At 37.0% G+C, this 22,382-nt stretch overlaps 1 protein-coding gene across 1 annotated transcript in view; it reads left to right on the top strand.

The window, feature by feature from the left end:
• LOC114083011 (broad substrate specificity ATP-binding cassette transporter ABCG2-like) overlaps positions 1–22,382 on the top strand; it is a 131,795-nt gene that overhangs the window by 69,241 nt on the left and 40,172 nt on the right. The window contains 9 exon segments of the mRNA XM_071614014.1: positions 3,961–4,086; positions 9,394–9,545; positions 10,829–10,930; positions 11,510–11,757; positions 15,064–15,146; positions 17,971–18,058; positions 19,294–19,365; positions 19,368–19,422; positions 21,005–21,159. Of these exon segments, the coding sequence (XP_071470115.1) occupies positions 3,961–4,086; positions 9,394–9,545; positions 10,829–10,930; positions 11,510–11,757; positions 15,064–15,146; positions 17,971–18,058; positions 19,294–19,365; positions 19,368–19,422; positions 21,005–21,159 (1,081 nt within the window).

Below are 22,382 nucleotides of genomic sequence, written 5' to 3'. Positions count from 1 at the left end.
TTTGTTATTTAACTTGACTAGGTTTTCCTCTTTGATTAGTTTTTTCCTTTAGTGTACTATCGCCCTCTTCTGATTTTCATCATTGTTTTTCATTTCCTCTTTATGGAATATTTTGCCAAGAATGTTTTGTAGTGCCAGTTTTCTAGCTATAAATTCTTTTAACTTTTGTTTATCATGGAAGATTTTTATTTCATCTTCAAATCTAAAGCCTAATTTTGCTGGATACAAGATTCTTGGTTGACACCCATTATCTTTCAGAGCTTGATATATGTTGTTCCAAGATCTTCTAGCTTTCAGGGTCTGTGTTGAAAATCTGCCATTATTCTAATTGGTTTTCCCCTATATGTAATCTGATTTCTTTCTCTTGAGGCTTTTAAAATTCTCTCCTTATTCAGTATGTTGGGTATTTTCATTATAATGTTCCTTGGTGTGGATCTGTTGTGATTTTGCACATTTGGCATCCTGTAGACTTCTTGAATATGGATTTCCAATTCATTCATTATGTTTGGAAAGTTTTATGATATTATTTCATTGAATAGAATGTTCATTTCTTTGGTTTGGACCTCTATGCCCCTTTCTGTATCCCAAAAACTCTTAAATTTGGTGTTTTTATGCAATCCCATATGTCTTAAATGTTCTGCTCCTGGTTTGTTACCATTATTGCTGTGGGGTCTATGTTCTTTTCAAGATTATATATTTTTTCTTCATTGTCTAATGTCCTATCTTTCAAGTGGTCTACTCTATTGGCCATGCTTTCATTTGAGCTTTTAATTTCCATTGTTTCTTTCATTTCAAGGATTTCCATTTGATTTGTTTGTTTGCTTATTTATTTATTTATCGAGAACCTCTATCTCCCTATTTAGGTGATATTTTGCTTCTTGGATTTGTTTTTGTAGCACACTGTCAAAGTGATATTTCACTGCTTGTATTTGTTCTCTTATTTCTTCTTTGAATTTACAAAGCATTTTAACCATCTATATCCTGAAATCTTTCTCTGTAGTTTTTTCTGCCTTAGCTGCCAGTGCTTCTAATGATGTGTTGTCTTGATTTGTTTGTTGTACTTTCTACACTTGTTTGTTTCATGTTGCTCGTGTGTTTTCCTTTCCAGCTCTGTGGGTCTGGTGTGTTAATTGCTTTTACCCAATAGATTTGTAGTGCTCTTGTAGGTTTCCAAGATTCCCTCTTTTTGAGGAAGGACAATGTTAACAGATCCCAATATCAACAATACATCACCTAAGAACAATTTGGTGTTATTAAGACATTTACGATGTAGTCTCAATGTCCAGTAATGTTGGATTTAATTATTATTTACAATATAATCAGTAGTGTCATAAAAAAGGTTTACTGTTTCTGGCGGTGGAAAATGAACCAGGGGTCACACCTAGGACGATATTCTGAGGGGGAAAGATGTGAGAGTATAGAGTTAATGTGTCTCAGTAAATGTGAAAGAGAAATCTAGTGAAGAGGGTTAGTAGCAGGGGAATAAATAGGAAGTAATTTAGGTTAGACAAGTATGTGGGAAGATAATATAGTACATAAAACAAACACACATGTATTTAGAAAAATACAGAATGCAAAAAATAGTGAAACTTGGAGGATGAAAGAAGAAGGAAAAAAGGGAAAAAAGAAAGAAAGAGGAAAAAAGGGGGTAAAATGGGGGGGGGGGCTTATGCAACTCCTCTATATTATATTATTCAGGTGACTCAGTCCTCAAAGTCCTATTTCATGCAACGTTCTTGGTTTCACATATGTTTGGGAAGTGAGGACCCAAGGATAGAAGGGTAGAAGAGAAAGAAGAAAAAAGAAAAAAAAAATACTCTAAAGAATAAACCATGTTTTTTTGCTAGTTTTAGAGATCCATTTCTTTCCTACTTCTCTTCTCATCCATTAGATTGGGTTGTCTGTTTTAAGCTGGTGTCTCTGCCCTCAGGATGGTGTAGGTAACCTGGGTGAGAAGACTGGACCTGGTGTAGAGCATCTGTAAGTGGGGAGTGCCACCCACCATTTCCAGCAGGGAAATTGTACCTCACAGGTCTCTTTTTGGGACAGCTCATCTGACTTGGACCCCTAGTATCATCGTCCTTTCTTGCCTGAAGATTTCCCAGATCCTGGTCTCTCTGTTATGCTCCAGACTTTAGTCCCTTCCCCTCTCTTTCTTATCAGATCCCAGTAGCAGCACCTCTCACCCATAGGCTCATACCAGGTGGGCAGTGCCCTGGTCACACTGCTCACCTGCCTAACTGAGAGCTGCTTTTATATTGGGTCATTATTGTGCTGAATTATCACCACTGGGGCAGCAGGGAGAGTTGGAAACCAGGTACCTGCTCAGATGGAGATTCAATCTGAGAACCATGCCCACCAAATATGGCGAGAAAGATTTTCCAAGATGGAGTTGGTCTGCTTCCAGAGCCAGGGTGTCTCAAGAGGTGGGGGGAGCTGGGCAATGGCCTTGTGCTGTGGATAGATAGCAGCTGAGTGACCTGCATGGGAGCCGAGCACAGTCTGGAGTTTTGCAGAGGTGCTGATAGCTGATTCTGCTAAGCTGCTTGAGAGCCGTGCATGAGCTAGAACTGCAGGCTTTGGGTCCAGAATCTGGAGTCCTACTCTAATGCAGAGGCTCTGATTTCTGCATGGGGGGTCACAGTGCTGGTGATTTTTGTGAAAATCCACTGTATAGGGGTCCTCTCACACTCTCTGAGATGTTGTATTACAACTAGGTAAGACCTGGGTCATGGAGCTACACAGGATGCTGCCTCTTTCTGGCCCTCCATCTTGAAGTCATAATAATTTTAAATTTTTTAACCTTATATGTCTTTCTAAACATTATAAAACAGTAGAGAAGGCAGTCTAATTACACCAATGAAGTGACTTTTGGATAATTACTATAACAATATAATTACAAATACTGTTCACCTAGATTTCTCAGGTGTTAACATCTTATACCCATAATTAGCTATTTTTTCCTAAGTATTTTACATAATGTTATATTTCATCCTTGAGTACTTAATAGGCATCTAGAAAAAAAATAAGGATATTTTCCTACCTTACCACAATATAATTATCAACTAACAAAATGAACAATATTTCATATCATCAGTTATGTTAAGCCTTTATTCATTCACATTTCCCAAATCCTCTCCAAAAGCGTCTTAGAGTTTAGTTATCAATAAATTCAGTCAAGAACTGTGAGTAACATTTGAATACTATCTCTTCTGAGACTCTTAATTTTGATATCATTTCCTATTTTCTGCCTCCCAAACCTTCCTAGTTCCCTCATCAGACACATAGGCATTTACTGGTTCTGGTTGCAAAAATTGAGCCATTTGCCCTGTGGAATATTCCATCTTCTGGATATGAATATCCCATATCTTCTGGACATGTCTGAAAGGGTGAATTTGGAATTTTGCAGTGAGTCAGGGTGTAGACTGTATCATTGTCAAAGCATTATGGTGATTGGAAAGGTACTAATATGGTATGTTAGAAAGTGAACTTTCCCTTCTGAGTGAATCCTGTTCTTGTAAGTCTACTTGGGAACTTTGGGTGGAAACAGGTGTGTTGCTAGAAGACTAATTTACTACATACGGATCCATTTCCTTTTTTCCTCCTATCTTTTCTCCTATTTTAGACAATAATTTCACTGTTAGGGCCGTATCTTTTTAGTATTCTAACTTACTATCTTAAAACTAAATATTTGTCTTGGTGAGGAATATACAGAACTGTAAAAAGCATGGGCTTCATATCAGGTCCAGCCAGTGAACAACTCTGCCCCGAGCCTCAGTTTACTCATCTGGTAAAAGAGAAATTTCCTCCTTCTCCCAGGTTCATTTACTTTCTGTTTCATAATTAGGATGGTGAAATAAATTTCTCTAGCAAGAGTAGCACAGTTTAGTTCACCAAATGATAATGATTATTCTCCTCCTTGTTAATAATTTAATAATTTGTGTTTTAGGTTGGGTCTAGAGAAGAAATAAAAAGGACCAGTATAGCAATGGGGCTGATCACTGATCCTTCCATCTTGTTCCTGAATGAACCCACAGCTGGTTTAGACTGGAGCACAGCAAATGCTATCTTTTCACTCCTGAAAAAGTAAGTGCTATGGGAATATTGCTCTTTCATTAATTTAATATCTGGTAACTTCTGTGTACCATATATTCTTGGTTAAGGGATTCAGAAACAAACAATATAACTTTTTTCTTGTTTCTTGGAAACAATTAACAAGATGTGGTTAAAAAATTTTGAAAGAAGAGCATATGGAAAGATGGCCATGGTGGTGGTAGGGAGCTGTTTTAAATATCAGGAGGGTCAGGGAAGACCACAACATGTGACACATGAGCTGGGAATAAGTGAGTGAGACCAGCTGTATCTGCAGAAAAGAGTTCTAGTTGGAAGGAGCAGCCCAGGGACCCTGAGATAGAGCATGCCTGATATATGTGGAGCATCAGAGAGGCCAAAGGTGCAGAACCCGGTGACTATGGGGAGTGGAGGTTGGTTTCTGCACTGTCATAACAATACCACAGGCTGGGGATTGAGCAACAGAAATTACTTTTCTTACAGTTCTCAGGTCGAAAGGTGTCTGCATAGTTGTTTCCTGTGAGATATCTCTCACTGGTTTGTAGATGGCCAGGTGTGTGTGTGTCTTAATCTCCTCCTAACTGGACACCAGTAAGATGAGGACCATCAGTAACCTCATTGACCTCTTTGAAAACTCTATCTACAAAGGAGGCATATTCTGGTACACTGAGGGTTAGGACTTCAACCTATGGATTTGGGGGAGGCCACATAGTTAGACTATAATGTGAGGTAAAGTTTGGGTGGTGTCAGACTGTGTAGACATCATAGGCCACTGTAAAAATTATGGCATTTCCTGTCACTAAGGGATGTGAGAGCATTTTGAGAGTGTCAGAGCAGAGCAAAGGCTATGCAGTCCATAAAGAGTAAGTGAAAGGTCACCAAGGCAGAGCTGCTGAGGCAGGACAGAGTCTGGACCACTATACTCAAAGTGAGGTGAAGAGAAGAGCTTGGGTTCTGGATCTGTTTTGAAGATCCAGAAAAAAAATACATCCCACTCCCCGAACCTACATTCCCTGCATTTTACTTCATTTCCTGCCCCTTTCTGGGTCTCTAATCTCCTGTTACATAATTGTTTTCTGTCATCATATCCAATACCTCCTCTGAGTGAGCTCCAAGATTCAAGAACACTCCACCTTAGCACCTCCCAGTGGGGAACTCACAATCACATTTTCATCATTATCCAATCTGAGGATTCTAATCCAATGTCACCAACTCTCATGTTATCTGGTTTTTTTCTGCCTCAGGATCCTTAGCAAGAACATGTACTTTCTAGCTGTTACTATTTTTTTTTATTCTTGGAAATTTTCTGACTCTTTCTCTGTCTGGCATGCCTGGACATTCTTAGTAAATTTCATGGGGTGACCCTGGGTTGGGTCCATCCCTAAGCAAACTCAGACCATAAAATGCTGCTGTGTACTTCTCTGCACAATACTCCTGGGATGGCATGTGAAAGAAAAGTAGTGCAGGGATAACCACATATACACTGGGATAAGAAGCCGGTTCATATATACCACAATTTTTTGTATCTCTGTTTCAAACAGAGATACAAAAAATTGTGCTCTACATATATAATAAGAATTGTAATGCAAAAAGAAAGAAGAAGAAGAAGAAGAAGAAGAAGAAGAAGAAGAAGAAGAAGAAGAAGAAGAAGAAGAAGAAGAAGAAAAAAGAAAGAAAAAGTGGGTTCATTGTCAGGAGCCTAACAAGGCTGCTCTGCACAGAGAGGGACAGCAGCAGCAAAGAGGGAGAGCAACAGCAACTCCCCCTTGAATGTTACCTTTTATAGACTAGAATCATGGCCGTGCACTAGGGGCGGGTTTAGTCTTGACTGACATAGTAAGCATGCCCTGATCTTGTGGAAGGCAAGTTTGCTTCGTGGGAACATAGACAGGCAGTTTTCTTATCTCTCAGAGGTGGAATAGGGAAACCAGAATGTCCCTTTTTCTTCTTGAGGACAGAACAGGGAAACCAGTACATCCCCATCTCAGGGGCCGGTTAGTTGTCTCCTATCTCTCAATAAGAAAACAAGGAGAGACTAGCACGTCTCCAGGTCAGTAGGTTTTATATTGGGCTACTTTCTATTTCTTGGGAATAAGAACAGCATTCATAAAGTGAGGTTGGGGAAAAGGAAGATTGCTGCAATTATGTTAACAGCACAGACCACAGGTGACCAATCACCACAGACCAATCATCTGATCATATTTGTGCCTGCTGAGATTCTTTGCTGGGAAATTACTATTTATGCCCTTAAGAATTTATTAGTGTTTTGTTGGATAAGAAGTTTGGCTATTATGCCAGTATTCTCTTCCTCATCAAATCTTCCCCCACCATTGTTAGTATACACCAATAATTCCTGCTCTTGTGGTAGCTACCTGACTTATACTGATGGGTATTCTATGGAATGAAGAGATTTCTCTCTTTTTCTATTCACTTTTCATTTTGTGCAATGGGTTATAATCTGTTATTGACTGTTTTAATTATCAAATTAACCCTGATTGGGCCAATGGAAGTCATGTCAATGCAAGTTTTGTTTTCTTTTCACATAGCCTTAGTCAATCTTCTAACAATTCTTTACTTCATGGTTACTATGATATTCTAGCCTCATCTTGTACATTTTCTCTGTGAGCTGTTTCTTCCAAGAACCATGATTCCTTGGGGTGTAGTTGATATTTAGAAATCAAGATCTTGTTGCTCAGTGCTTTCACTGCTTTTAGAGTAGCATTGCCTCTAGATCCTTAGCAGACAGACCTAGGAAGCATACACACATGAATGTGTATGTATATAAATAAATAAAACATGAAAATGTTTTCCCATATTTATTTGGAAATATATTGATTACAAATACATTTTACATGTGTGTGTGTGTATATGTGTGTGTGTGTGTGTGTGTGTGTGTATTTTTTTCCTGGAGATCCAACTCCATGGTTCTTAAATGCTAAGTGCTTGTTTTTTCACTGAACTGCAGTCCCAGTCTATCTATCTATCTATCTATCTATCTATCTATCTTTTTTTCCAATTAAAAGATACATGTAAATATTGATATTTATATATTCAAATGCACATGATGAGTTCATAATAATATTTATAATTTCAATTGAACACCTCCATGTTATCTTGAATTTTTGCCATTTCATTATATGCAAGACTTCAGAGAGTAAGAATTTTGGCTCCATCTTCTCAATATATTCACTTACTTGCTCAGACAAGTCATTTGTTTAATGCCATCAGTCTTCCAATCACTCTGGCCACCCTCTTTGTGCACCACCTCTGCAAACCACTCTGCTTTGTATTTTAAGGTGTCAGACACACCACCTTCACAGCCTACCCTCTCTATCATCACCTTGCTTCCTCTGAAGCTCATGTCCTTTTAAGCAAGTCTCTAGGAGAGAAGATTCAGGAAGATGGGAAGATGTTACAATTGTCCTGTTTTGCTTATGAATAAGAAAACCTTAGCTACTTCTTTTATATATTGTATTAAAATCATTAATCATATGGTCTGATTCTCTTGGAGGCATCCTGATAGCATATGCTAGTTATTTAATTGAATGGATAAATTGAAGTGATTTTTAATAACAAGATTGTCCTTTTCCTACACACACTAGCAACTAGAATTCAAGATAGGATACTCTTCCATGGGAATCAAATTAGCTGAAGTAGAAATTTCTAAACTAAGGGTCTATCCACAAACAACTTACCCTTATCACTCTAAAGTTCAGAGTTGTTGGAGTCTGTAAACAAGTCAAGATGGCGCCTGGCATTTTGCCAGAGGGAGTGGTTTGTGATCCTCATCACCCCCCAGTTATTTTGCTGCAGCTGGACTGCGGCACAGAGTTGACAGAACCATTCATATACTCTGACCTTTCCAACTGGCTTTTCATTTAGTCATGTCCCTGCCCCTGTTAACCTGAGCAGGTAGTTTCAAATTACCAAGCATTTTTTTTAATTTTTATTTTTTTTTCTGTTTAGATAAACATGAAAGTAGAGTGTATTTTGACATATTATACATACATGGAGTATAACTGAGAATCCCATTCTTGTGGTTGTACATGATTTGGAGTTACACTGGTTGTTTATTCATATGTGAACATGGGAAAGTTATGTCTGTTTCATTCTACTGTCTTTCCTATTCTCATCCCCTCTCCTTTTCCTTTACTCCCTTTTGTCTAATCCAATGAAATTCTATTCTTCCCTCCCCACCTCCCCTTCTTGTGTGTTAGCATCCATATATTAGATAGAACATTCGGGATTTGTTTGGGGGGAGATTTGCTTATTTCACTTAGCATGATAGTCTCCAGTTCCATCTATTTACCAGAAAATGCTATAATTTCACTCTTTTTTATAGCTGAGTAATAGTCCATAGTATAGGACATTTTGTTTATTCATTCATCTGTTGAAGGGCACCTAAGTTGGTCCCAGAGCTTAGATATTGTGAATTGAACTGCTATAAAAACATTGATGTGGCTGTCTCACTTTAGAACACTGATTTTAAATCCTTTGGGTATAAAAGGTTCTGAACAAGGAAAATAGACACAAAGGTAAATAAAAGGTGTCAAAACAACTTATATGTACACATATATGTATATTTTTACTAACAATTTTGAACAGTGATTTTGACCATTTAACCACAAATAATAACTCCTGTGAAATGGTAGTTTAGTACTGTTTCTGCCATGGAATTAAAACAGAGTTCAAATCTCAGTATTGCCCTTTAGTAACATTGACTCCTAGGGCAGTTGCTTGATCTTATTTAAATGATATCTGAAATAGAAGAAGGTAATAATAGGGGAACTGTGTTATAAGAACATTGTGAAAATTGAAAGAAGATAGTAAGCACTTGTTAATATCAACTGCATTATCAGCACATGAAGATGAGAACAAACCCAGAGAGCCAGAAGATTTAAATGATCAATGAGAACTGGTCATATGATCATTGTTTTAATATGTATTACATAATTAGTTCTTACACTTGGGTATACTTACAAATAGCCTGAACTGCTTATTAAAACTACAGATGCCCTGAAATCACCCCAAGAGATTCTAATTCAACATCTGGGAAGACTGTCTGAGAATCTGCATTGTCAATGAACATTCTAATGGATTCTAGACTGTTGTGCATCATCTTTAAGAAGCCCTAGTGGTTTTAATAAAAGCATTTAGCTTAGGTTCCCCAAGTGTCATGTATATAACACAAGATGAGAAGTTCATAAGAGACAAATCAAATTAAACTTTGGATAAATGCGCTCATGGAACAATAAAGCATTTTATCAAGAAGTACAATGTTCAGATATCTAATGATTCATTATTTTCCTTCTTCCAATTTAGGATTTCTGAGCAGGGACGAACAATTATCTTCTCCTTTCATGAGCTTCAAAATTCCGTCTTCAATCTGTTTGACAGCCTCACCATATTGGCTTTAGGAAAGCTAATGTTCCATGGTCCCACAGAGAAGGCTTTGACATACTTTGAATCAGCAGGTGTGTTTGACTTTATCAGGCACTAGATCCTTCATTCATAGACTCCTTGGGGAGAAGAGAGGGGTCAACAGGAGTGCTGCTTCATCTCTGCATAGACTTAACCTTTTTGGTCAGTTTGGTGTCAGGAGTTTTCTTCATTTTTCAGTGCTTGCTTGTTGTTTAAGTCTCTTTCCTTATCCTCTCCTATTTGAGTTTGCATTTGTTTGTGTGTAAGTGTTTCTCATGGGCCTGTATATATTTTACTTCCTACTTATGGTAATGTTTCCCTGAGAGTTCAATAATTAACTGGTTTGACTCACAGCCAGTTATTCAGTTGAACATTTTTGGAAAGGCCCAGTGTCATTCATTTTCTTCTAGACAATGTAACAGATAGTGATCTTGTTCTACTTTTATAAGGGCTCATGGAGATGCAACTTTATTTTCTAATAACATTAAATTGGCTTGAGTGGGTGTGAGTTATTATTAGCCACTGGAATGGCTTGTTCTAAGTCTGACCTGTGTGGACAAACATTTCTGGACTCCCAAGTTCTATTTCAGATTAAGTTGTGTGATCTTTTTAATGGTGCATGCAATCTGCTTCATTTTAGAGACATTTGGAAATTATAGATATTTTTTCATGACCCCAAATTGTGTTCTTAAATATTCATTAGCTATCTTAATTTTTAAAATTTATTCTCAGCCATTTAAAATTAAACATGTATGTGTTTAAAAAGCCCAGTTGTCTATTCTGAATTATGGAAGCATGACACGAAAATGATAATTTGAACCTCTGAATTTAATAGTTGGAGAAGCAATCTTATTGACATGCATAGTGCTATTTCAGCATTACTTAATGAACTCAGAAAACACAATGAACCCACACATTTTTTTCTTGTGTCTATATTTAAGAAGTGATAAACATTGATTGATTTTGACAAAAAGGACCAATATATTATGAGTCCAAGATTGAACTCCCAGAAAAAAAAAAAACACGCACATTCATGTATACATATATACATGTATATATGCATACATATCCATATATGTGATATATGTATGTATGTATTATATATGTGTGTGTTTACACACACACACACACACACACACACGGTTTGGAAACAAAGCATTGTTGAAATATTGTGTGAATGAATAAGAAAGTATAAAATTAGTGATGTGAGAAGAAAGCAAATATGGCAGAGAAAAATGTTAGATTCTGTCTACCCTAGCCTCACTTCTCTCACTCTTTGGAAGTGGGTCCTTTTTACTTTCCATGAACATCATCTTTGTTTGCTTTTTTTTTATAGGTTACCGTTGTGAGCTCTACAACAACCCTTCAGACTTCTTCATGGATGTCATCAATGGAGACTCCCCTCCTGTGATAGTAAACAGAAAGAAGGTCTATGAAGGTATATGAATGTCTTAGATTCATAGATTTTTGCCTGGTTGATTTGGCTGAAGGTCAGCCATGTGGTGGCTCATTAAAACATGGCTTTCTGAATTCCTATAATAACAGTTAACATATAGACTTTATTATTCATAAGTGCTATGGATGTTTTTAATTGAATTTATGATGACCACTTTTGTGCTACATTCAGTTGTAAAAGGAGTTTCCATTAAAAAATAAATATAATAATTTTTGTCATATTTTTAGAGACAGAAATCGGCACTTCATGTTTTGGAAATAATAGAAAACAAGGACCAAATATTTTTATTAAGACTTAAATTTTTTATGTTAATGAATCTGTTTTAAGGATTTAGGGTTCCCATATTTATGAAAAGGTCTGTGCATTTACAGTCACCATAAGATTTAGGAAGAAGTCATGTTAATTCCCTGTTATTCTGATGTGTAAAGCAATGATAATGCTAGTAGTAGTTTTTTTATATGTAAGCTTTAAATTTGTTATCCACGAATTGGGTCACAGAAAAATGGATTCAATTATTTGGTTTAATAAGGTTTATCTTCTTTTTCTACTTTTATTCCAAAGTCAATGAGGCTGGACAGCTGTTTATGAGAAAACTGCGAATGATCGACAAATTGGCTCAGTTTTATACCAAATCCCCTCTCCTCAGAGAAACAGAAACTGAATTAGAGAAACTTTCAGGTGGCCAGAATTACGGGAGCCCATCCTTCAAGGAGATTACATATGTCACCACCCTCTGCCATCAGTTCAGATGGATTTTCTGGCATTCATTTAGAAAGTTGGTGGGTCATCTGTGGCCCTGGATACTTCAGGTAATCTTAGAGATTCTTATAAGCTTACTGTGAAATATTCACATGGGTGCAATTTGGTTCTGATATAGTCCACTTCAATATAATCTGTGTCTTTTACCCACCCTTCCATTTATTTGTCATCCCTACTTCATTTGGGATATAGGAGCAGTGCATAAAGCACAATTGTGTTTTTACATATACAAAAATTTTCTTCATTGATTTTCAGTGATGACATGTTTTAGGCTCTACTGTCTACTGAAATGACTTTTTAACATAAGAACCACAGTTTTCATATTTAAGTATTGTCACCTTCCAGGTGTATTGAGAGGCTGCATTCCTATTTCAGTCATGCGGTCAGTTTTTCCAAATGTTTCTGAACTTTTAATTTGTCATTCTGCCAGAGCATGGCCATTTTTGTGTCCTATCAATCAAAGGTAACACTTTATTCTTTGAGAATAGATCTGATATCTTTTGGAATCATGTCTAATAACTTAGATCCATCAATCTGGGTTACTCATTGTTCAACAGTGGGGTGATATAATGAGTTGATTCTTTAGTGTGTTTTATGTCTTAGGTTTTTCCTACTGACTCTAAAAGTGGTTTTCGTCTCATCCAAGACACGTATATGGTAGTTATGGACAGGGCATGAATAGAACATGGCTCTTTAGAATATACCAGGAATTGTGCCTATTTGGGGTCTCAGCTTCCTTAAGGAGAAAACACTAGACCCAGAGTCTCCAGGTTGCATGTTCAGCCTACTTGCCTCATCAGCAAACTTAGTCTTACAAGAGGAATTTAGTAGTGTTCAGAGAAGTAGCCATCTCTAGAAGAAGGGTAGAACCTTGAAGCTCCTGGAGTTTATCAGAACAACTCATGTTAAAATTTGTGAACACTGAAGTGTTAGTGTAGGAATAGGCAAACTCTTTTCAATAAAGGACCAGATGTAAATATTTTAGGCTTTGAGGGCCACATATGGTCTTTGTCTCAGGTGGTCAACCCTGCCATTTTAGCATGAAAATAGCCGAAGCTCATATATAAGCAAATTAACATAAAATTGTATTCATGACTCTGGAATTTGAATTTCATATAAATTACAAGTGCAAGATATATTATCTCATTTCCACAACTTTTAAAAAGGGGGCAGAAAACACAGGAAAAGCTCGTGGACTTAAAAAACAAAAAAGATAGTTGGATCCTAACCACTAACTCTTGGCATAGGGTTTTTAGTCTTGTATGGTTTTTATTTCTCTAAGTTTTTGATCATAGAGTTGTTAAAATATTTATGACTTCCTACTGATAAATCTTGTATCTCTTGACTTATTGTTGTAGTTTGGTTTGAACTACTATTTATTTACATGACTCAGAATTGATCTCTAACTAGAGGCTTTATTTGGTTTATTTGGAAATAATTGATGATCTGAATAAAATTTCATTTAATATGTCAAACCTTTCCTGAACCACCAATTTGGAAAACTTGTCATTAATCTCCTGGAGAGTCATTGTTTCTATGAGCATATTAAACACTTGACAATGTATTTATTTTGTTAGTGACTGCACAAACTTCTCTCAAAACATACCTTAAGAAATTCTAGTTAAATACAATTGGTCTAAAACAGAATAAAATATTTGGAGAAGAATTTTTTCCCAGTGCTTCTGTTCAAAACTGAGGCTGGAGGCCAGATGCACAAAGATCGGTCATTTGCTCCAATGTGCAGTTTTATTTTGCCTTGTGTCTTTCCTTTTCTTCATGCAAGAATAACACAGGTACACTTTGAAAAACATGAAATAATCATGGGGTTCACTGATTTGCCATTATATTAGAAAACTGACATAAAATAAAGAACTTTAAGCCTGTAGGAGACATCCTAGTGATGTGGTAGTATAAGTTATCAAGTGTGAATACAAAAGAAACAATGAATGAAGAGCTTCTGGATAACAAGACCGAATATAAGTTATCATTTATGAAGTATAGACTGCTATGTACCTGTGTGTGCTGCATATTAGCAGAGCCATCAGCATTTATTTTGAAAGCTTTATCTGCTGACATGAAGTATAGTGAAGATATGTCAGCAGAATGAATTTTCCCCTAAATTTCAGTCTTATGTTTAAGGACATCTTGTAAGTAAACTATTTAAATAATATTATTTGCAGATTGTGGTCTTCACAAACCAGTTTTTTTCAGATAATGATTTAGTTTTTTTCTATTTTGGCTTGCTTCTTGCCTAAAATGTTCTTCACAAATTACTTCATGTCTGGACACAATTATAGCATTGATTATTTTTTTTAACTTTGAAATTTTCAACATATATGTTAGAGTATTTTGTTTTAACCCACAAATCATTATTTGTCAATTCGTCAAGTAAAACTTGATAATGTGACCCTTAACTTTTTGTTGATTGAAGCATCCCTAAGATAATTTTTATCCTCAAAACAAAAGTGATTTTGGAGTTGTCCACAGTCTGAGTAGGTGAGGATGGTGAGGAATTGTCAGCTCAGGTGGCTGCGTTGACCATAGGCCTCACTGATTGAGGCTGAAGAAGCAGCAGAAGAGATGGTAATGGAGGCACTTGGGTGTTCCCAGAGAAAACTGGCTGAGTGCTTTGATGACAATGATAGTACAATTTCCCATGCTGGCCAGAACTCACCAGAGTTTGTATAGGTGGGAGCCAAATTACAACTGTCTTTATCATGCAAAATACCATCGTCAAAATTTATGTTTGTGCACTTTTAACATATTATTTATCCATTCTTTGGCACTGGGGTAAAACCCAATGTCTTGCACATGTTAGGCTAGCATTCTACTGCTGACCTACATGCCCAGCACTGAAATTTCATTTATTTTTTTAATTTGTTTTCAATATGAGTCAAGTCATCTGTTTTCAATTGAACCTCTTGAAATATGAAACTATGCATGTGCTCTGAAACAAAAGTTGAGAGTTTTATCCAATTCTGAACTCTTATCCACTTGGATATTAATTTATTCCCCAAGTGACTTTGTCAGTTGCCTGCATCACTCTGCTATACTGTCTGGTATCAGAGCTAGGGCTTGAACTGGCAGTTCCTGGTGAACACTGGGAGGAATCTTAGCTTGTCCAGTAGTCTGCTCTGTTGTTCTGTCAGTTCTCCAAACATTTTCAATTTAATTTGGAAAGCAATCTAATAACATGCACTGCTTTATATTCTCCCAGAGACCCTGACCAAGTCATTTAAAGTGTTTATCTCCACAGAGGGATATGATTATGTAGCCATATATTGTATCATAAAAAATGATGTGGAAATTTTTTAACCTATAATTACAACTTTATTTTCATTTTTCTTTTGGAAAAGATAATTATTGCATTGATACTGGGACTCATAATAGGTGGCACTTTCCTTGCGCTAAAAAATGACTGTACTGAAATACAGAATAGGTAAGCAAATTTAAATACTGTTAACTTTGTTCAAGCTTATAAAGAGCCATTATGAATTTGAATTTATAATAAGTATGGGGTGGATGTCATTCTTTTATTGGCGGTGAAATAAGCACACTGCAAAATGAATGGAAGAGTTAATATTTTTAAAGGTATGCATGTAGTGATAAGTATTCAACAAAATTTTGACCTTTCATCTATTTTAAGTATACAGTAAAGTGGTATCAGTTGCATTCACCTCGTGAAATTATCACCACCATCCAGTTCCAGAACATTTTTTCATCTTCTCAAATGGAATTTCCATACACATTAAAAAGTAACCCTCCAGATTCACCCATCCCAATCCCTGGCAATTCTATCTCTGAATCTGACCAGTCTAGGATCCTCATACCCATGGACTGATACATTACTAGTCCTTTGGTGCCTCATTTTCTTTAGCATTATGTCCTTAATAATCATCCAAGTTGCAGCATATGTTGGAATTTCTTTCCATCTTAAGGCTGAATAAGAGTGCATTGAATATACATGGCATTTCCTTTATTATTCTTCTGTTTCTCAAAATGAGGGTTGTTTACACATTTAAGCTGTGAATAATGCTGCTATGGTATACAAATATTTGTTTGAATTCCTGATTCCAGTATTTTATGTGGGTACCTAGCTTTGTTGGATCAAATGGTAATTCCTTTAGTTTTTTCAACAATTGCTATGCTATCTTCCACTGCAGCTGCACCATTTTACATTTTTTTTCCAGCAGCTCACAAGAGTTCCAATTTCTAAATCTCCCCACAGGAATGTTATTTTTTTATTTCTTTAAATAATAGATGTCCACTGAATCTTTGGGGAAATGTCTGTTTAAGTCCTTTGCTAATTTTCAAATTGCATTGTTTGGGGGTTTATTGTTGCTATTTTAGTTTTTTTCTTATTCCTGGAATATTAATCATTTATCAGATATATGATTTTCAAGTATTTTCTTCCGTTCTGTGGGCTATCTTTTCACTGTGTTCATAGAGTCTTTTATGAATAAGTGTTTTTAATTTTGAGCAATCCCAGGTAGCCTATTTGTTGTTTGTGGGCCAGTTTCTTTGATACGTTTTTGTTTTGTTGGACTTGAGAATTGTACTCATTTCTGCCCAGCTGTTCTAAGGAAGAGGAATAGAATATTTATAGAGCAAGGAAGACACCCACAGATGTGACAGGAGTTATAGAGTTTATTGAGAAATACGTGTGGGGGAGGTCCAGTGGCAGTGTACCTCTGCTGCACTCGGTGCTGCTGGGACTTCACCAGAAAGTAATGCCTCTTATCTGTCTCCACACTGTTCAGTGGTGGCTGCCTGATGAGCAGCTCACTCTCCACTGTGCTCTGGTCTGCCATCAGTTACTGCAGGGAGTCAGGTTCCATAGGTGAAGCAATGACATTAGCAACATTAACTTACTTTTCTCCTTTCCTTTACTGTTGTTACTTGGGGGTTGTTTTGTGTACTCAGTTTCCGTGTTCTCACCAGAGGAGATTTCAAGCAAGATACAAACCATAGTAAAAGTTTAACACATTTTACTAAGAAAGAAAGCACCCCCAAGGAAGATGATAAGTCTTCTTAAAGATGATGAGTTTTCTTGACCATTTGATTTTACTTGTTTATTTATTGAGCTCAGTTTCTTGGGGGTAAGAGGAGAAGTTGTTACAAAGTCCCACCCACGTATCACCCCTCAGCTCTGATTTAGAGACTACATTAGATTCCTAAAGTTCTACAGGGCATGCTTTTATCTACAGGCATTTAAGTGAAACTTGAGGGGAAAGGGAGGCTATGATGATGATATTAGAATGATATGCTAACAATGGAAGTCATCCTGGCCTGGCTGACAGGTTTTCTTTGGAACTTGTTTTAAAGAACTTTTGGTTGGTGGAATCTTGTCTTAATAATTCTCCTTTCCTGTATCTGGGAATCTCTGATCTGTGTAGAGGTCTCATTTCCTTCTAACCAGACCTGGATCAGGGTAATTTGTGTTTCTCTTATCTATGGAGGTGAATTTGCATACCCATTCCTTAGCCCTGGAAATAACTCTGACTGGCTTTGGGTAAATTTCTTCTTAAAGAAAACATGTGAGGAGTCAGCACTTAGGCTCAACATAGGGAATTAACCTCTTAGCTGCTTATCCCCCCCACCCGTGTCTATCTACCATCTATCATTTGCAAGAAGCAGCATCCTAAGAAATAACTGTCCAGGAACAAGTGTAAGAAAGTAACTTTCAACAGGTAACACTAACTTGCCCTAGTCCCCGGCATATGGAAAAGAGAGCCAGGGCACCTCAAGATAATATATATCTGGAATTTTTGTCGCAGGAATGTTCTTATTGTTCCCCTAACTTGGCTAGATTTTTGGAACAAAAAGGGGCATTGAGGGCCTGGTGTTTTACTGTCCCCTTTTTCTTCAAGGATGTGTAGGATCAGTGGGTAGAATTAGAATTTTGTTGTTACATGAGTAGCACTTAGGTTAGTGCAGTGATTGTTACCTATGGAATTACCTTTATAAGTACCCTTAAAAATCTCGTTTCTTGATGAGACTTTTTAATGGCTGTGTCTGAACATAAGTGTTCAGCAAAATGTCACACACCTCAAAAACTGTACTATAGTACACAGTCATAGAGACACCACTGTGGAGACATAGAATTGGGGAGAGACCTCACAAGGTCACACTTCCCTATTTTAACCTGTATTTTTAAAAAAATCTGCTTAATATTATATCATTACAGATATAAAAAGTTCTGTGAGTAGGAAACTTTCCTAATTGTATTGAATTAACTGTAGTGTTTTTTTCCTCTTCTGCAGAACCTGGTCACTCTATGTGCTGACTGTGTTCCAAAGTATCATGAGTATCTCAGCCAGGGATATTTTCCTGATGGAGAGGAATATTTTTATGTGAGTAGGTTTCCACTCTGGGAAGTAGCCTAAGAGCCAGCTGGTCAAACTGGTAACATTCAGAAGTGAGCCAAGGATGTAATCTGGGAGATTACTAGTATTGTTTTCTTTTATTTTTTTTTAGTTCATTTAATTGACAAATGTAAATTGTATACACATATAATGTGCAACCTAGCTTTTGAAGTCTGTATAGGGATTGCTAATATTAATTGAAAAGAAGCATTCAGGGATGGAGTAGAAAATCAAGAGGAAGTGGGGTCTGCTACTGAGGGAAAAGAGAGTTTCATGGTTAGATGTGGTCAGTGAATCCCAGTGTTACATACAGAATAAGAAATAAATGGGCTGAAATTATCTTTTTGTTTTTAGCAAATAGTAGGTCATGATGGCACTTGCGGAAAAAGTTTAAGAAGCTCAATAGAGATTAAAGGGTGGGATCATCTGCAAATTAGAGGTAGGAAGTAAAACTGACAAAGAATTTAACTTCCCTTACTGGATGGAGGAGTAGAAATGGGAGAGGAGAGCCTTACAGTAAAGAGCAGACTGGTTTTGTCTCTTCTGTTTTCAAAGATGGAAAAGATTTTCCCATACTTACATGCCAAGGACAGGCATCATCAGAGAGTGAAGGAATAAAGACACGGGTGGAAGAGTTTATGAGAGAGAGACAAGAGGTAGAGGAAAGATGAGGATTTGGTAGCCAACAGGGCTGGGCTGCACTATGGAGATGTGATCATTGAAGGAAGAAGACTTCTTTTTTTCTTTTGTAACATGAGAGTAGCAGAAGTTAAAGGAGTTTCGGGATGTGCAGCTACATTGGGGCCTTGGAGAAAATCAATATCACCTTCTTCATACTCAGAAGTATGGAGAGAAGAAAAGGCTCTGTTACACTTGGATTAGCCCCTCAAGGACGGCTCCTCAGGCAGAGCCAGCCACAGAGGAGAAGCAGAGTCTCTGAGGAGAGTGAGGAGATGCAGACTCTGTCCCTGGAGGGGTGATGTGGGTCAGAGTGGGCAGCAGCAGGAGGGGTGCGGTCATGAGAGAGGGTCACAGCAAGAGCCTTGGGGGCTGATACCCCAGGGAGGCTGCACCTGAGGTGGAGAAGGGTGTAGGGGGTCAGCCTGGAGCCTTTGGGCAGCTACAGTGTCAGACCTGGTGGCACCAGGAGTCTTCACAGCAGCACCTCCTCTGGGCTGTGCCTCTTGGACTAATCTGGGATGTGTGGTGTTTTTGTTTTTAATACTTGAATACATCAGTGGATACTACCGAGTGTTATCTTACTTCCTTGGAAAACTGGTATTTGATTTACTATTCAAGAGTTTTTTTTTCCAAGTTTTATATTTACTCTTGTGGTATACTTGATGTTAGGTAAGTAACAAGACAAAGAGGATGTGTCTTTAGTCTTAGATATGAGCTGATACTAATTTGTATTTTCTCTTTGTAAGGATGTTCATAGTTCTCCAAACTACAAACTAAGCCAAAAGCTATTTAAGCATTGTATTATCTCTAATATAGCATTATCTCTAATGCTAAATGTGAGCATTGTTTAGTCTTTTCCTAAACAAACTTTGGGGAGGGCAGTAACTGGGTTTTAAACCCAGTTAGGCAAGGGATATACCACTTAATTTTATTTTTATTTTAACATGAGACATTTTAATCTTGATAAATTGTCCAGGCTAGCCATGAGTCTGTTGCCTCAAGTCTTCCAAGTAGCTGTGCTTACCAAGCCAACCTTGTGCCCTTGTGACCAGTTCAACCAAACTTTAAAACTGGTTTTAAAACTACATTTTATGACGAAATGCTGTGTGTCATACACAAATATTGAGGAAATTTATAAAACTGCTTAAGACTATCCTGGAGGAGCTGGGATATTTATTGCCTATTTATCTACATTTCTCCTATCTCTCTACATATATCTCTGTATGGAGATAAGATATAGATATGTAGGTAATATCTCTGATATCTATAGATATTTATTGAGAGGGATAAATAGTCAACATACACATCTCTCCATCTCCTTCTATGGTGAAAGAAAGATGGTGACTTTTAAAGTAGATTGATTCAAAAAAACTATTTAATAAAACTATTTTTTGGTGGATATGGATGTGTTTGTGCATTATGCTCAGGTTTCCTGCCACTTTCATTGCATGAATATTTCCATCTGTCTCACATACACATACACACACACACACGTGCACACATGCACACACACACACACACACATATAAACACACCAGAAATACCTATTTTTTGACAACACACGAGAGTAAGAACCACTAATAGAGCTTAAAATCTTCCATTTTACAAATAAGAGTTGTGTCATAAAGAATTTTTCATGAAATCTAGACCCCCTAGACTCCTCTTTGGTGTTCCTGAAGATGTTTCAAAATCTTCACAACGTATGACCCAGAGCATGAGTTTATTATCATTTATAAAGTAGTGATTTAACCTAACCATTCTGTATCACAGAGCCATATGATCCTTTGTCTATGGAAGTCTTCCATTATGGAGAAACTCTCCATTTCCCAAGACACCAAATCCACTTGTGGAATCTGAACCCCAGTTTCTTCACTAATGCAGTTGCAGCAAACAGTGAACAATGTGGTGATGTCTGGATACATGAATATGTTCTTAAGTCTCCTTAGCCATTTGTGTTGCCTATATCTCTCCATCTCAGCAACTTTGATATTGTTCATAATTACATGTAAAGGATAGTAGGTATTACATGGAAAGGTCCTTCATCAGTAAATGCATGAAAGAAAACTGTGATAGCTTTGTGCAGTTACAAAGAGGGAAAAATGAAACGGTGAACCATGATAGTTGGATCATGTTTGTCTTTTTTCATTTTGATATTAGTTGACTGGAAAATTATAGTGTTCTTTGCATGTTGAACATTCTGAAATACAAGGTGACCTAGACAGTTGCACTGACCCCTTCTTTTCTTTCTGAGGGCTGAAACGGGGGATAACAGCTTTCCTCATCATAATGATTACTGCTTTGATGGTGAATTATTCCGCCACTTCCATGATCTTGGCTATAGGAATACATGAGAATGCAGCATCTGGAAAAACACTTCTGGTGACTTCATATTTTGTGTTTATGCTGGTGAGTAGGAACCTGTGTTTCTTTGAGAGGGAATTTCTCTCCTTGTTTCTTCATGCACATTCACCTTCATTAATTAGAACTTCATACTCCAGAGGAACTATCATTGGCACATTCCCTCATAAAAAAAGACTGGTTACCTGCCTGCCTTTGATGCTGGTTTAGAGAATTGCCAGCTGTTTACCCATAACAGAGATGGTTTGGTAGGATTCACCACTCTCCAAGGTCAGAGTGAAACTTCATGAGTGTGCAGCATGGGGAGTCTAACTTGAGTTTTAAAATAATGGAATATTCCCAAACATATGTATTATGCTCAGGTTTCCCCCTAGTTTCATTTCATGAATATTTCCATACATATATATCTCATATAAAAACACCAGAAATACCTATTTTTGACAACACACCAAAGTAGGAACCACTGATAAAGCTTAATTATTTCTGGCTTCCTGATGATCCCTTATGTCAATATTTCTCTGCTCTTATTTTGTTTCCAGTGGTTACTTAGTTCTAATGTTACATGCCTCTAAAGATTGCACTCACAATGATGAATCAACAGATGAATGGAACTACTTACTACTATGATTTGAACTAAACAGGAGTGCCTAGCCATTAATATGTCCTTTCTGCTACAGTAGGAGCAGATGCCTTTCAATATGAAGCAGAATTAACATAAGTGCTTGCCAAAGTTTAATTCTTCTGTTTCTAAATTTGGCAACTATCAATGTATATCATTGAGAAAGTGATGTCTTATATTATGTTTCCTATACTGTCATTCAGTAAATGAAGTGTTCATCAATAAATTAAAGTGTTTTGTTTATTTTGTGCTCTGACTGATTCACATGTAAAGATTTCTCTGTGCAAATTTAGAAACCATAAAACCACATTTTACTTAGAGATGCTGTGTAATATACTGAGAGCATGGAGTGGTCAAGAGTAAATATATGCTTTCACAGCACAACACTGTCATTGTTTTGCATATCCCAGGGCATGACACACCAGTTAAGTCAAGTGTTATGTGGACCGCATAGATGTCTCTTTTTCATCTCGAGCATCCCCTCCTATCATCATCATTGTGATACTGCTTTCTGTTAGCTTTAGGTGAGGTTATTGACCATTTTTTCAGCTATACTTTATCACATTATTCTCTTTATCAATTGTAGGCTTTGGGTCATGGTAAGCCTGCATTTTGAGCCCCAAAATTACACCAAAAGTTATGGATATATAGT

The sequence above is a fragment of the Marmota flaviventris genome, chromosome 7 (assembly GCF_047511675.1).
Source record: "Marmota flaviventris isolate mMarFla1 chromosome 7, mMarFla1.hap1, whole genome shotgun sequence".
In the NCBI taxonomy this organism is placed as follows: Eukaryota; Metazoa; Chordata; class Mammalia; order Rodentia; family Sciuridae; genus Marmota; species Marmota flaviventris.
Note: the sequence above shows the minus strand (reverse complement) of the source record. Positions and strands in the feature narration are given on the sequence as shown.